Raw genomic sequence first — 15,228 nt, 5'->3', positions numbered from 1 at the left:
CCTTCCCGAGAACAGAGAGGGAGGCACCAGGTACAACCTGAGCTGGGGCAGGCAGGTGGCTTGAGAAGACCTGTTTGCTCTGCCAGGAAGGCTGGGCCCGGACCACTGCAATTGCCTCCCTCACTCTCCACCCCCAAGACAAAAGCTAAGCCGAGAGCCCCCTCCCTGTCACCTAGCCCCCGTGGGAATGGCTCAAGCCAGGAGCTACCATCAAACCTGCTCCCTCTCCCAGGGCCTGGTGACTTCTTGACAGGTTACAGCCCCAAAGACAAACAGATTCTGCCAAGCAAATAACTGTCCAGCAGTGGGGGTTTTGGGGAAGGCCTGGGAGTGGGTCTCAGCTGCCAGAAGACCCAGGTGACAGACAGGGTGGGGGCCCCTCTCCTGCGAGGACTTCCGTGGGCACCTGGAAGGAAGCAGGATGCGGGTGGACAGTCCCGCCACTGGGGGCGGGGGCAAGGGCGCTCACCCCAGGGGTCTCCGGGCCAGTCTCCCAGGCTCCCTCGCCCTGGGCTCTGTATCAGGCTATACGGAGAAAGAGTTCTGCATTCAGGCCCTTGGGCCAGGAACAGTTCTTTTGTGGGGTCTCCGCGTCTCTCATGCACTCTGTGGCCACAGGTTCCCTTACTGAGCTGCCTACCGGGAGAAGGCCATGGAATCCCCTTCCCACAACTCCCACAGCATAGATGGCCCAGCTCACACCCAGGGCCACCATCACTTAGAACACACAGCTTTGCCAGCCAGGGTGGAGGCCAAATTCTGGGGTCTGCAATTAAGTGAAAATAATGCCGGCATCTGGGAGTCCTGGGTCATGGTCTGCAAGACTCAAGCAACTCCCTTCCCTCTCTGATCTCACTTTCCCTTCAACACAGAGGGGTGCTGATGTGACTGAGGACAAACTTGAGATCTGAGCTTTTAAGAGTGCTACAGACAACAAGGGATGGATCCAGTGAACCCACCATTTGCTGTGTTATCTGCCACTTAAGTTTCTTTCATGCTATCTGACCACCTGTGTAACTGACCACCCCATCTCCTGGCCAAGGTCCCAGGCCTGTCTCACATAAGTACATGGGATAGGTTCCAATTTTGTTTGCCAACTGCCTGGACTGTGGTCCCTACCTGACTCTCAGGCTCCCAGGCCAGTCTGCAAAAACTTACCTAATCCAGATTATACCAGAAGGAGCACCTAGAGCAACCAGGACCTATACCTAACCACCACGGGAAGAGGCACTCCCTCTTCTAAATCTAGGATGCTGGGGCCCAGCGGGGACTGAGGACGACAACTCCCCAGCTCGGCTCTGCTTTCCCAGTGGGGAAGAGGCCTGTGCAGCTCTGCACTCTTCCTGTGCTCGTCCTGCACCCGTGCCGTGTGCCTGACACAGTAAAGGCCCAAACAATGCCTGCTGGCTGGTCAACACTCACTTGGCCAGTACTTGTTATGTGCTGGGGATAGAGTGGTGCTCAGTGGACGCATGGTACCCTGGGGGCCTAAAGGCCACTGGAAGCAGTTTCCTCACCTTTCTGGTCACTGGGAGCCAGAAGGGCAACAGATCTAATTATAACCCCCGAACTAATCTCCCAAACACATAAGGAAACTCAGGGTCTGTTTTCCCATTTGCAAAAGGCAGAAATCTGGAGACCAAAAAGTGCACATCACAAAGCCACTGTGGGGCCAAGCAGGTACACAGGGCTCAGAGGCGCAATAAAACTCAATGACACACATGAAAACAGGGTTTTGTGTGTGTTAATTTAATCATACAAATATTCATTTATACAGTAAGGAAAAACCTCCTCATCTTCATCTCCTCCCAGGCACCATGAGGCCCCACCACAAACGCCCACCCAGCTTGCTTGTACACACCAGTGTCCAGGCGAAGGGGCAGCCATCGCTGCTCCAGCACTCACCCAAGAAAACAAACAAAAGGCAAGGCAGGGTGGGATGGGGAATCAGCTTGCATTTCTGAGCCCTGGCAACCCCACCATCCGCTCCTGCTGGGGCTCAGACTGAATTTGGGGAGGTGTTTTTTCTCGTGCCTACTTCCCACCTTGGCCACCCTGCCATCCTCGGGCCACACCAGCTGTCTTGGTGAGGTTCTCTCCAGGCTGGAAGCGCCTTTGATGGGCTTAAGGTTACAGCCAGTCTTTACTGGGGGAGAGAAGGCTGTTTCTTGTAGAAAAATACCCCGAATTCAACTGTCCCCATGGCAAAAAGAAAAAAAGGCATGCACTCGTGCACACACATCCACACACACCTCACTCCATGCACACAGACAGGTTCTTCCCAAGCCTGAGCCCCTCTGCCTCCCACACTGGGCTCAGGCCCCTTAAGGATGGTGCCTGCCTCACCTCCTGGGTGGCAGACACTGGTGATCCTGCCCAGAGGCAGCCTGCAACTTGGTGCAGAGCCCAAGAGGAGCAGGGAGTACTGGGGCTGAGAGGGCAGCCTCTACCACCCGACTAGGCAGGGGAAGAGAGGGGCTCTAAGCATTGCTCACAACCCAAACCACTGATAGGAGGCAGAATAAATGGTACTGATACCCTCCTGGTCCTGGGGGAGCCATGGACTCCCTCTGCCCCTACTCTACGGCTTGCACTTGCTCTGGCCCTCTGCAAGGAACTCACTTCTCCAAGGATGTGCACAGAAATGGTTTGTTCTTGGAAGGGAAGCCAGCGTGCCCGGCGACAGCCAATGTGCTTCCCGGGTGAGGGTGACTATAAGCAAGAGGAGCAGGACGCCTCTGGTAGGGCCAGCCCCACTGCTGGTGGCCTATGAAGCCCCTGCTGAATAACCACAGGCAGCCCCTCCTGGGAAACGGGGCAGGGACACCCAGTGTGGGGCAGATGAGGAAGCCAGGAAACCAGGGGATGTAAAACCTCCCACGACTGCCAGGGGCAGCTGGAGATGTGCTGCTTTGAGGGCTGTCAAGTGAGGAGAATGGCTGGGCATGTGTGGGCTCCAGGGTGGCAGAGTCCCAGGAGGTTGGCACCAACAGCAGTGGCAATCTGGGCCTAACAGAGTCCTCAGACAAAAAGCCACAGTGAGCCCCTGGCTTGGGCCAGCGGTGGCCTGGGCACCCAGCAGGGGCTCCTCTCTGCTCTGCTTGGGAATGGGGCATTCATCGTGTGCATAGAAAGTGGGTGCTCCAGTGTGAGCCCCAGTCCAGCCCCAGACTCCGCTGCACTGCCCTTCTCAGCAGGCTGGCCCCACCCTCCTCCAGGGCTTCTCCAGTGGACCAGTTTATTCTTCATTTTTTGGGAGGTGGGGAGGTGAAGAGGGAATTTCATACAAGCTTTTCTCCCACAATCAAGCTTTAAAAAACAACAGTCTCAGAAGAGAATGAGGAGGAACAAACAACACACATTTTTGGAACTCAGACACCCAGACAGAGACAGACAGGCAGGCAGACCCTCACCCACACCCAGGCTATATGACCCCTGCAGCCGCTCATCACCTGGTCTCCCTGCTTGTCTTGCACCCCCAGGGTGGGTGGGGGTGTGGTAACAGGCAGGCGACCCTGCAACCGCACCCTAGATTCATATCCCTGGCTATCAAACCAACTAAGACTCGAGGGAAGGATGGGGTGAGAAGAGAAGAGGGACTTTGCATATTCTTGTATCTTTGGCAGATAGCTGTTCTAGCCTGGTTCAAGCTTCCCATGGAGATATCCACATCTCAACCTGCTCAGAGGCCAATGGGGCCACCTGCCCAAGTGAGAAGACAGCCAATCAGCCTCTGCTTGGCTGGATTGCACGTCCCCCCACCACCCCATGCGCCACCTTCCACCTCGCAATAATCAAGCATTCTGCTCAGGGCGGGGGTTCCCTCATTTCCATCAAAATGTGGTCTCCAAGATCATGTAGTCAGTAACTGTGGCCCTTACACATGGCAAATTCCCCATTTGCGGCTGTGTTTTCATACCTTAACAGCTCAGCCTCCACTAACAGGCTGTGAGAACACCAGAAAGGATAACTGGAGGGAAACACGGGGAAGGGAGTTGTGTGACAACAGAGAAGCATGGGACATCTTCACACTCGCCTTCTGCACACTCACTGTGAGCTGCACCAACACCCGTGTGTGGGTGCAAGTGGTACACACATAGACCCAGCACAGAGCCACTGTTCCCAGAGCAAACAGGAGCCAGTGTATGAAAAATCCAAAAGAGCAGTAGGCATGATGGCATTTCTCTCTGCCAAGAGAAACAGGGAAGAAAAGCAATTTGAATTGTTACAAGTTGTGTAGAAGGACACCTCTCGGCCTTAGAAACTCCCAAGTCACCCAAGATCTGTCCTAAAGGCTTCCTGTTGGCCACATAGGGAAGTTTGGTCTTCAGAGAGGTTCTGATGATAACAAGCCACAGGGTTGACGAATACAAATGTCAAAGGTGTAAATCAACAGAAGGTTAAGGAGAAAAGAAGAGGAAAAGGGTGATAACTCATTGGCTGATGCCATTAAAAACAAATGGGGTCAGAGACTTCTGGAGTCATGTGGCACAGCAGATGTCCTCCTGTAGTACTGACCCACAGAGTCCCTAAACGTGCCACGCCAGCTTTTAACCTGAATTGGTTCCAGAGCAAGCAGCTATTCTATAAAGAGTATGTTATCCCTTATCTAAAAAAATAAAAGTGGGGAAAGAGGGAAGAAAATTAACATGTGCTCAAAACTACAACCTGTCTGTAGGCAAAATAATTTTTGTTTAAAAAGATGGCTTTTTTCCCCCATTTTAAACTTATTTTCCCTTCCCGAGTGACCTAATGATTTGTTAGACTGACGCCTAATAAACAAAACCCAAGGTGGCTGCATGGATTTCTTCTTGGTAGCCTCAACACCATTCCTGCAATTCAGCATTCACACATGCATACTGAGTTTACTCAAAACTAGTCTGTTCTGCTTCTTCCTCTTCTTCCGGGAAGGGGGTCAGAGCCAGGGGTCTGTACGATGTGGTCTGCAATCCAGAGGAACCCCTTGCCCACCCCCCCCAAAGTCAGGCCTTCTGTCTTTTAATTTTTCTTCTTGCTGACACCCGTTTAGGACTGGCCGAAGGGGTAAGGCCCGTGGAGCCCCTGGAAGAGAGTGAACACAGTCAGTGACGGTAGACACAGCAGGTACATTTTGACAACCAAACCAAGTGAAACAATCTATGGTTCCCAGTGAGCCAAAGGAAGCCCCAAGGACCCGACAGGGCCCAAGGGTTATCCTTGCCACACAAAACCTCAGGAGGCCAAAAATTGGCACATTTCAAGTTGCTAAGTGTTCTTCTGCAATCACACCATCTGAACAGAGGGGAGGCAGAGGGAGAGACTCCTCATCTTTCAACTTCTAGGTCACTTGGTGCCAACTTTCCTCCACCCTGGTCACAAAGCCTTCCTTCCTTCTTGAAAGACTGTCTCAACCCCTCTGCTCAAGGTCCCTGTACATCACTTTCTGCACTGTAACTTCAGAGGGAGGCTACTGCTGGCTAACGACACTTACATCAACAACAAAAAAACCACAGCAGAGGGGCTGGCCCCGTGGCCGAGCGGTTAAGTTTGCGCACTCCGCTGCAGGCGGCCCAGTGTTTCGTTGGTTCGAATCCTGGGCGTGGACATGGCACTGCTCATCAGACCACGCTGAGGTAGCGTCCCACATGCCACAATTAGAAGGACCCACAACGAAGAATATACAACTATGTACCGGGGGGCTTTGGGGAGAAAAAGGAAAAAAATAAAATCTTTAAAAAAAAAAAAAACTACAGCAGAAAAAGCGACTGGCTACTGGGCACCCAAGTACCAGGCATGGTACTAGAAGCTGCTTTGCGTACCTGGTCTTTAATCCTCACCCCGAAAGCCAGGTGAGTATTATTACACCCATGTGACTAATGCCCATTCAAGTGCAGAGACTAAGAGACTTGTTCCAAGTCACATGTGTAGTAAAAGGCAGAGCCAAGATTCAAACCAAAGTCTGATCTTTGTTTTCCCTACATTGCCTCTCCCTTTCCACATGATGATAAGGTTTATTCCAACTTCCCAAAGGCATTTCCAGGCTGCTTGGCTGGGTAGAAAAGGCTTCATGGCCTTGCTTTTCCCTTATGTTAAAAATGAGACACCAAGATGTGCCAACATCAAAAGCAGCTCCAGGAACTCACTGGAAGATGACCTGTGTCTCCCTCTACCTTACCCCCTCCTCCCAGAGTACGCTCCTTGGAAAGACCCAGTCAATGCCAAGACCGAGGAGGGTAAAAGTATCCAGTGACCAGCCTCACTAGGGTCCTACACTCCAAAGTGGCCCAGGAGCAGCAGGGCCCTTTGACCAAAGGGACTAAATGGGCGTGGAGAGCAGGTGCCTCGGCCATAACCAAGACAAACGACCACGGGGGCTTCCCAACCCTTGACAACTACCTAAAGAATCTTGAATCCAAGCACCACTCGGGATGAGGAGCACAAGAATGACTGAGGTGACATTTTTCATTAGTTTGATAGGATGTGGGCAGTCAGAATTTGACTGCCTTAAAAAATGACACACTTCTTTGAAAAGAAATAAAAATGCTTGGTTGCAGGGCTGCCAGTTGAGTTAGAATCCCTTTTCAGTATGACTTGTCTGTCTGCTGCAATCTCTCCCACACCTAGCATGGCACCTGGCCCTTAGCAGGCACCCAGTAAGTATCTGTTGAATTAGTAACTAAGGAGGACAGGCACTTCTCAGTCTACCACCTGGAGCGTCAGACCCCTCTAAGTCACAGGAATACTGGCCCTTCCAAAACCAAGTTTTTAAACAGCTGCTTAGGCCTGGAGATATAAGTGTCTGGGTCATGGCTTCCATCTGGTCACAGCCTCCAGGGTCCTGGGAGAGGCTGGGCTCTCTGGAGATGGTTAGCTAGGGATGCAGAACCCTCACAGTTTCCACTGCAGTGTGATGAAGGTCATGCAGAACTGGGAGAAGGAGATCTGAGTTCTGCTCCCGGCTTTGCACCAGCTCACCAAATGACCTTGAATAAGGTCCCATCCCCAGCCCCTTACAGGATCCTGTGAGGTTCCTCCTTAAATCTTTCCAGATTTAAGGTTCTAAAAACCGAAACAAAGTGCCTGGCTCAGGAGGCTGAAAAAGAGTATTCCAAGAAAAAATGCCCTTTGATCACGCATTTAAGCCAGAGGTCAAAGCTGTCAAATGTTCTTCATAGTTTGTTCAGTGGAAAGCACTGAAACTGCTTTTGTCCCCTCCTCCCCCTATCATATAAAGCCTCAGAAGACCAGGAGTATGCCTGTAGCTGCCTGTGGTGTCATTGAACAAGAAGTTCTGAGGAGGTGAATCTGGGGGAGGGGCAGGCCAACACTGACGGAGCGTCAACTGTGAGCCAGGGGCTGCGGTAGCAATTTAACATCTTCTCTGTAATTCTCACCAAGATCCACGGAGACGAGTACGATCTCCAAGTTCAGAGAGGGGAAGTAACCTGATCAAGGGCACAGAGCTGGAAAGTAGAGCAGTGGTGCTTAAAATGCCAAATGCCACAGTCTGCCAGCCTCGAGCAATCTTGCCTCCAGCAGGCAAGCCAAGGCTGTCACCATCTCAGTAGCCATGGCACCCACCCACTCAAAGGAGTATGGGCTGGGGTAGCAAAGGACTCTCAGATTCCATTTTGTGGGGCCTGGTTGGAGGCCAGAAGTGGAAAGTAACAGAAGCTTAAAACAAGCTGCTCTCAGTACTTTCCAACAACATTCATTCATCCGGAACAATCCAAGGAAAGCAATAAAAGTTTCGATTCCCCTAAGACTTAGAACCAATAAAATGCTCAAAGGTCTCTGTGCAGGAAAATATGCACAGAGAAAAGAAAACTTGAAAAACAAACAGCATTTGTTTTCTATGAAATATTTTCCCCTTATCCTAAATGTAACTGCTTTCCAGACCAAAGCTCCACACATTTCACATGGGCCTTTATAAAGCAAGTACCAGCCTCTGACTTGTCTGGAATGCTTGGAGATAGATAAAATGGGTCCTACACAATTGGCAGAGAGAGGAATAAAGACATGAGCATTTTCCGATTTCCACTTGAGGGACCCAGCCTTTAGACCATTCAGCGTGGTATTTAACTAGCTTAGAGGACGGAGTCACTGTTGATCCTCTGTTTACTGACTGAGGTTCCATGCCTTTTGGAAAGAAAAATGCTACATAATTCCCTTTCACCCAGAGAATGGCACATGGAGTTGCTGATGTTTAATTGGTGCAGAAAGGTGGCTTGAGGAACAAGTTCTATTTCCCTTCCCCCCCAAATTAACTACATCACTTCAAGGAAGGGAGAGGGAGCCAATTCTATTTCAAAATCACTTCATCATCTAGACTCCCCACATGCAAGATTATAGGTGTCACAAGTGGATCACAGAACAGAGGCAATGCAACACCTGTTGTAGAGGAAAAAAGCTTGGCAGAGAGTCCAAGAACAGCTTGGTCAGGGCATCTTATGGCAGGAGGCCAAGCAGTAAGTGCCTTTCCTAACAGTGGGATGGAGGTATATTCAAAACGGGAGGCCCACTCACACTTTAGGTTCCACTGCGGTTCCTAGACCCTACGTAACTGGTTTTGATGGCAAACGTCTCCAACCCTAGTCTAGAAGTAAAGTGCAGCAAAACAGATAAGGTTCACTCTCTGCTGGGGCCCAGCAACTCTTCAACTTTTATTTGTAGGAAAAGCAAATGTCAAATATTTTAACTAACCTGCATCACTGACATCTCTCCTGTAACAGTGTGCCACTACTAATAAGGAAAACAGACCAAGAGACAGATGCATCGGATGGCACTACAGAGCCCTGAATTAAACTCTGAACCAAGCAAAAATTGAGGAAATCAGCATGATTACAAAACTCCATGAGTCTGAAGTACAAGGCCACCCTCCTCTCTCCGAGGAATCACTCTCAGCACATAGGGAACAGAGGCAAGGCAGGATTTATGCACGCTAATAGAGGGTATGAACAATCAAACCCAGAGAAGAACTCCTGTATCTGACTCGGGGTCTAAAGGCCGGTTCCCTAGGGCCTACCCAACTTGCATGGAAATAGGTTTTCAAAGGCTCCATTTCTTGGAGTAGCTCCACTGCTGCTAGGGGACGAGAAAGTGTTGCTGGTGAAGGAGAGACAGTCTTTAGGTCCATGGGGGTTGAGGCGCTGCCTGTTTGTCTCAGCCTCCCTTAAACTTTTCACTGAAATGCTGTCACAGCTGTGAGCCCCGGGACTTAAGTTTTACTTCGCTACAGGGCAAGTGAGCTCTCTTAAAGCACAGACGCTCCATACTTGCCAGCTAAGACACAGGGGCCCCCGTTTGCTGGTGTCTGGGAAGAGACCTTGGCCTCAAGCCAGCTGAATGATTACAGTAGATGGGCCAGGTCCTCAACTGCACTTCCATGATGGAATAACTACTGCGAGTCACAATTTGGCTAATTCTCTAAAATATTTTGAAAAGAGAACACTTATGGACATAAGAGTCTCAAGCTCAGTCTCATTTATCACAATCTCTCTCTTTTTTTTTTTGCTGGGAAAGATTTGCCCCAGGGCTAACATCTGTTGCCAGTCTTCCTCTTTTTTTTTTTCTCCCTTCCCAAAGCCCCAGTATATTGTATATTCTAGTTGTAGGTCCTTCTAGTTCTTCTGTGTGAGCCACACATGGTTACTGAGCGGTGTGGTTCTGTGTCTAGGAACTGAATCCAGGCCGCCAAAGCCAAACGTGCTGAATTTTAACCACTAGGCCATCAGGGTTAGCTCCATCACAATCTCTTGAACTGACAATTTAAGATCCAGTACTTGTTCTCAAAGCAAACCTAAAAATAACAACTAGCACTCTGCTTTGTTGTTCACAATAGTTTATAGTTGCCCTTGTGGAATAGCAGAATCACTCCTAGCCAGTGATTTGGTTATCACTGATCTTATGTGAGTGTGCACCTGCAAGATCTTAAAAGTTCTTCCCAAAATTAAACAGAAATCAAAATAAATTTTCCAAAAAGGAGTACTAAAAAACTGTCACTGAGAGAAAATCTGAACTGTATGCTAAATTACTAAAAAACAAGAAACTAGTTTTGTTTCAGCTAGAACATTTTTTTTTAAAGATTTTATTTTTCCTTTTTCTCCCCAAAGCCCCCCGGTACATAGTTGTATATTTTTAGATGTGGGTCCTTCTAGTTGTGGCATGTGGGACGCTGCCTCAGCATGGCTTGATGAGTGGCGCCATGTCCGCGCCAAGGATGCAAACCGGCGAAGCCCCGGTTCACCGAAGCGGAGTGCACAAACTTAACCACTGGGCCACAGGCCCGGCCCCAGAACATTTTTTAAAACAAGTTTACTCATCAATTTTCAACAATAATAAGTACAGTGTTACCAGAAGAGCAAGGTGCCCTTTTATGAGGGTGGAACCTGTTTCTGCCAATTATTTGTGCCCTGCACACAGTAAGACTCAAATATAAGTAAAATGTACTGTGAAATATTCTGTTTTCTGACCTTCCAGGAAAAAAAAAAGAAGGCTGAAATTCCTAATGAAACAAGGATGTCTTCTGAGGGCTTTTTTGGGTTACTCTTTGCCTATGTGAAAGTTTGTTGTTTAGAGAAAGCACTTGGAAACTTTCACATACCTGTCTTCGTTTTGCTTTTATTTGTGATTTGATTTAAATAAATAAAAAGGTTTACACAGGTTAATAAAAAGACAGGAGTGTTTGCTGCATGGCTGTGAAATAACGTGCTCGCCCAGTGTATACTGATAGCAGCATCGGATAACACCAAGAGGGCCCTCCTCCATCTCATTTCCTGGGCCAGTCCCCCTTTGTGCCTCACTCACCTAGTGCTCCTTTTGTATCACTTATGTACATGGAATGCAAACACAGAAGAATACAGAGCTTAGTACTAAGTTCTGTCCTGATCCTATACCGCAAACATGGTGTAGTGAGGCCCACTCATAGGGCTGGCTTAGTTGGCAAGGGCCAGAGAGTGACGAAGCCCTGATCAAACCCATTCGTCTCTCATTAATTAGAAATAAAATAAAGTCTGTATTGGAGTAACGGGAGGGCAGTAAGGATTCTCTAAGGAGTACTCAAACCAGGGCGCCTCCCTTGATGGCTGCCGACCACTCAAGGTGGTATAAGCCACGTCAGCACAATGGGAACTTCCGCAGATGCTTCAACACTGGTGTTCAAGCCACTTTCACGTGACAGTCCTCTAAAATTTCAAAGATGGATTTGATGCAGTGGCTGAGGATTAGTGTGAGAACCAGCCAAAGAATAAAAAAATCTACTCTTATGCATGAGGGCTGATCACAGGGCAGGCGAAGTTCACAGCCTTCTGGTTGTGCCAAAACTGCGTAAAAGCTTGACTCAGTTACAGGTGTGCTGAACTAATTTTTCAAAAGCCCTATAAAACCATTTTTTATACCTACCTAACACAGTTTTCTGTTGCTCTTAACTAACTTCTCCAGTCCTGCTTAGGACCTTCTCATCCATCCATCCTCCCTCTACCCATCCATCCAATCCTCCATCTTGCATCCCTCATTCCTCCTCCCTCCATCATCCATCTTTCCATCGGCCTTCCACTCTTCCTGTCACTCATCCTCCCACCCATCCAAAGCTCCTGTAGCCACAGGCAATTCCCAGAGCCTTCACCCACCCTCTGCCAAATCAGGAAAATCATCAAGAAGAATACAATCCAAACATAATTGTCAATGAAAACACATTACGTAAATTTCTGCAAGGAGAAGGAGGATAGTGGCTGAGTTCAATTCTCCCTTTCAGTAAAGACTTCAGAAAAAGCTATTTGCTACCTGGACTTCTAGCCCCAAAGATCTTGTGTAATAGCAAGGGTGACAGAATCTAAGTGGGATGGTGGCAGACAGAGCTCTCTCATGGTCATCTCCTAGGGCAGAGGGGATTCCTAAAAGGGAAGAAAGAACTGATAAGAATCTCACTGAGGAGGAGATCGAAAAGGAGAAAAGCTTACCAAAGTTCCCACCCTGTCGCCATTGGTGCTGCACTGGGATCCTGCTGAGGCATAGGGTGGGCTGCTGGTCCCATTTCCTCTCAGAATTTCCACTCAAGCTCCTGTATCCTTCTGTCAACTACCCTTCCCTTACATGCTATGGTCTTCGCTCATCTATTTTACAATTAATTCACAGCATTACCACCCCCCCACCAATGGCTGGCTGACTGCGGGAAGAGAATAAATTGTCCCTCCTTGGTCCCATTCAGCCATATTTGGTTTCTTCTTGCCACTCCCCTGCTCAAAAGCTTTGTTGGCACTCTGTTTCCTTTCACATTAAAAGTGAACTTTCCTTGGCTTGGTTTTCAAAGGTCTTCTTCCAAAATTCACCCCACCCTCTCTAAGCACACCTCACTCACCACAGTCAGGCTGGCCAGCATCCCATGAACACACCCTGCCTGTGGTTGCCCTGCCTTCCAGCATGTGGTTTCTTTTCTCTCTAATTCAGTTTGAATCTATTATCCACCAAGGTATCACTTTCCTTGCTACTCCAAACCTCACTGCTTTCCCCTTCCTCCAAATTCCTACGAGCACTTAAAAGTCAAGTGGAACTCAACAGACTCCATCTTTACTGGCACTCATTCGTTCCTATGAGCTAGTCACATCTATGTAATCAGACAGTAATTTCTTTGAAGATAAGGATTAGCACAGGCTGAGCACCTATTCACTTACTGGCTGAATAACAGCAAGGCTATCTCTGCGTAAAGCAAACAGTTTAAACTGGCCTTTGGGCAGTAAAATCACAGCAGAGAGCCCAAGACCCTGAAAGCTTTGCAGGTGAACCGTCCACAGCTTTGGAAAGGGTCTAACTTTCAGCTGAGCTTTAAGGAAGCCCACAATTTCCCCCTGAGGTACCACATCTCTTAATCTTACATTCTGCAGCACCTGGTCCTACCAGAGTACAGTTATAGCAGACTTAGCTGAGAACAAGTCATTTGAAACCCGAGCATCTACACCAGGAGACAAATTCTCACATTTTTGAATTACAGTTATCTGTTTGAACCTGTAATTTCACTAGTCCTACTTTGAGAACTTTTTTCAGAAATTAAAATGTTGGGGCCAGCCTGGTGGCGCAGTGGTTAAGTTTGCACATTCCACTTCAGGTGCCTGGGGTTCACCGGTTCTGATCCCGGGTGTGGACCTACACACCGCTTGTCAAGCCATGCTGTGGCCAGTGTCCCACATGTAAAGTAGAGGAAGATGGGCACGGGCACAGATATTAGCTCAGGGCCGGTCCTCCTCAGCAAAAAGAGGAGGATTGGCGGCAAATGTTAGCTCAGGGCTAATCTTCCTCAAAAAAAAAAGAAAAAGAAAAAAAAGAAATTAAAATGCTAAATTCAGAGTATAGGGAAGAGAATGTGTTCTTATAACCAAAAGAAAATATGCTGGCAATCTTGAGAACACTAGCTCTGTTTCAGCTATAAGACTGCCCAGGGTCAGATCAGTCTAAAACAATGCTCAGAGCCCTAAAGCAAAGAAACTGGAGCTGAACAGCTTTGAAGCTGTTGAGGTACAAAAGGGAAAGTTCCTGGAGATACTTTTTATTCTCAGTCAGATAGTAATGTTACAAACAACAAAAGACATTTTCTAAGGTTCACAGTGTTTGCTTGATTTATTTGTAAAATGCACACATGACCCATGCCAATGCAAACACCAATAAGACTGGGAGGGCTCTACTGGCTCCGCTGGGTTTTCAAGAGAAAGTCAACGGAGTATCATCCAGGCTTCCTGGCAAACCCCTACTGGGACGGAACGTGCTAATCTGCCGGGGGTGGGGGCAGGTTCCTCAGTTACTCTGCACTGCTACCTCCTTGGCCACAAATGTTTTTTGTAGCTCCCAAAGGAGGTCTTTACAACCTGACACTAGGTGTAAAACCACCTTCAGAGAACAGCCAACAAACAGCTTCTGCCAGCAAACCTCATCACAGTGCAGTCTACAAGAACGTTAGATTCAACCTGGGCTCCTGGGTTCAGCCCACGGCCCACCCCCAATCTGCTGTGTGAAAGTGAGCAAGTCACTTACAACTTCCTTATTATTTTGTCAAGTGAAAAGAGTTAACTACAAAAGTCATGAAAGTGCTATGAATCAAGAATAAGAATAAATGCAATAAGGGTGCTCTGGATAACACGAAGGGTTTGTTTACATGTTAGACAGAGAGTATTAAGCTCAGTCCCCAGACCTCTTCTCCTTCTACACCAGTGGTTTGCAAGTAGGGGGATTTTGCCACCTCCTGGGGCATTCGGCAATGTCTGGAGACATTTTTGGTAGTTACAATCTGGGGTAGGGACGTACTTCTGGCATCTAGTGGGTAAGGGCCAGGGATGCTATCAAACATCTTACAACACATAAGATGCCCCCTTCTAGTTACTCAGGCCAAAAACCTTGGTATCATCTTTTACTCTCTTCTCTCCTACATCGCCTTCCGACCCATTAGCAAATCCTGCTAGCTCTAGCTACAAACTAGATCCAGACTCGGACCACTTCTCCTACCTCTGTCGCCACCACTCTGGTCCAAACCACTTGCTTTTTTTCACCTAGATGATTGCACTAACTTCCCTATTGGCCCCTACTTCTATTCCTGCCTTGTATTCTCCTCATGAGAGCCAGAGTGATCTTTTCACAACACTAGTCAGGTCACATCACTCCTCTACTCAAAACCCTTTAACGGTTTCCTTTGTCCCTTAGAGCAAAAGCCCAAAGCTTTATAAGGGCCCACAAAACCCTCCATGACCTGGTTTCCGTCCTCTGACTTTGTCTCCCTCCACTGTCCTTCTCCTTCACTCTGTTCCTTGAACAAAACAGGTAAACTTCCACCTAAGGGCTTATAGTGGCTGTCTCTCTGCCTAAAATATTTTTTCTCCAGACAGCCTTTGCAGAAACAAAATCCAACTTTAAAGGGAGTAAGATATCCCCTAAGTACGTTCTAGTTCTAAAATACTAAATATGTTGAAAGGGTTATTTTAAAGTTGTTCCAGAAAAACAAAACTCCAGAGACTGTATCTTTTGGTCACAACCAAGGAATACAGACAGGTTTTGTGACTTCAAGAGGTGTGGGCATTACTGTCACAGGAGTGAGTTAATGGAAATTTCTATGTCAACAAAAAACTAAACCCAAGTGACCATGGAAGTTAGGGAATCCATTCCCTTCCTGGATGCTAGAGAGAAAGGCTGATTTCTGTAGCTTCCATAATAGCTTGTGGGAGAGCGGTTTAGTAGCAGAAAAGTCACATACTATTTGGTCAATAATTGGCT

The 15,228-nt window shown here is 48.1% G+C and overlaps 1 protein-coding gene across 2 annotated transcripts in view; it reads right to left on the bottom strand.

The window, feature by feature from the left end:
- Window positions 1-1,728: 1,728 nt before the first annotated feature.
- The window catches only part of ILRUN (inflammation and lipid regulator with UBA-like and NBR1-like domains), a 96,047-nt gene continuing 82,547 nt past the window's right edge, over window positions 1,729-15,228 (bottom strand). For both annotated transcript variants that reach the window (XM_014846280.3, XM_014846281.3), the window contains one exon: window positions 1,729-5,061. In XM_014846280.3, coding sequence (XP_014701766.1) covers window positions 5,026-5,061 — 36 coding nt within the window. In that variant the 3' untranslated portion in view covers window positions 1,729-5,025. The remainder of the gene's footprint in view (window positions 5,062-15,228) is intronic.

The sequence above is a fragment of the Equus asinus genome, chromosome 8 (genome assembly GCF_041296235.1).
Source record: "Equus asinus isolate D_3611 breed Donkey chromosome 8, EquAss-T2T_v2, whole genome shotgun sequence".
Lineage (NCBI taxonomy): Eukaryota > Metazoa > Chordata > Mammalia > Perissodactyla > Equidae > Equus > Equus asinus.
The sequence above is the reverse complement of the archived record's forward strand: the minus strand, read 5'-3'. Positions and strand labels throughout refer to the sequence as shown.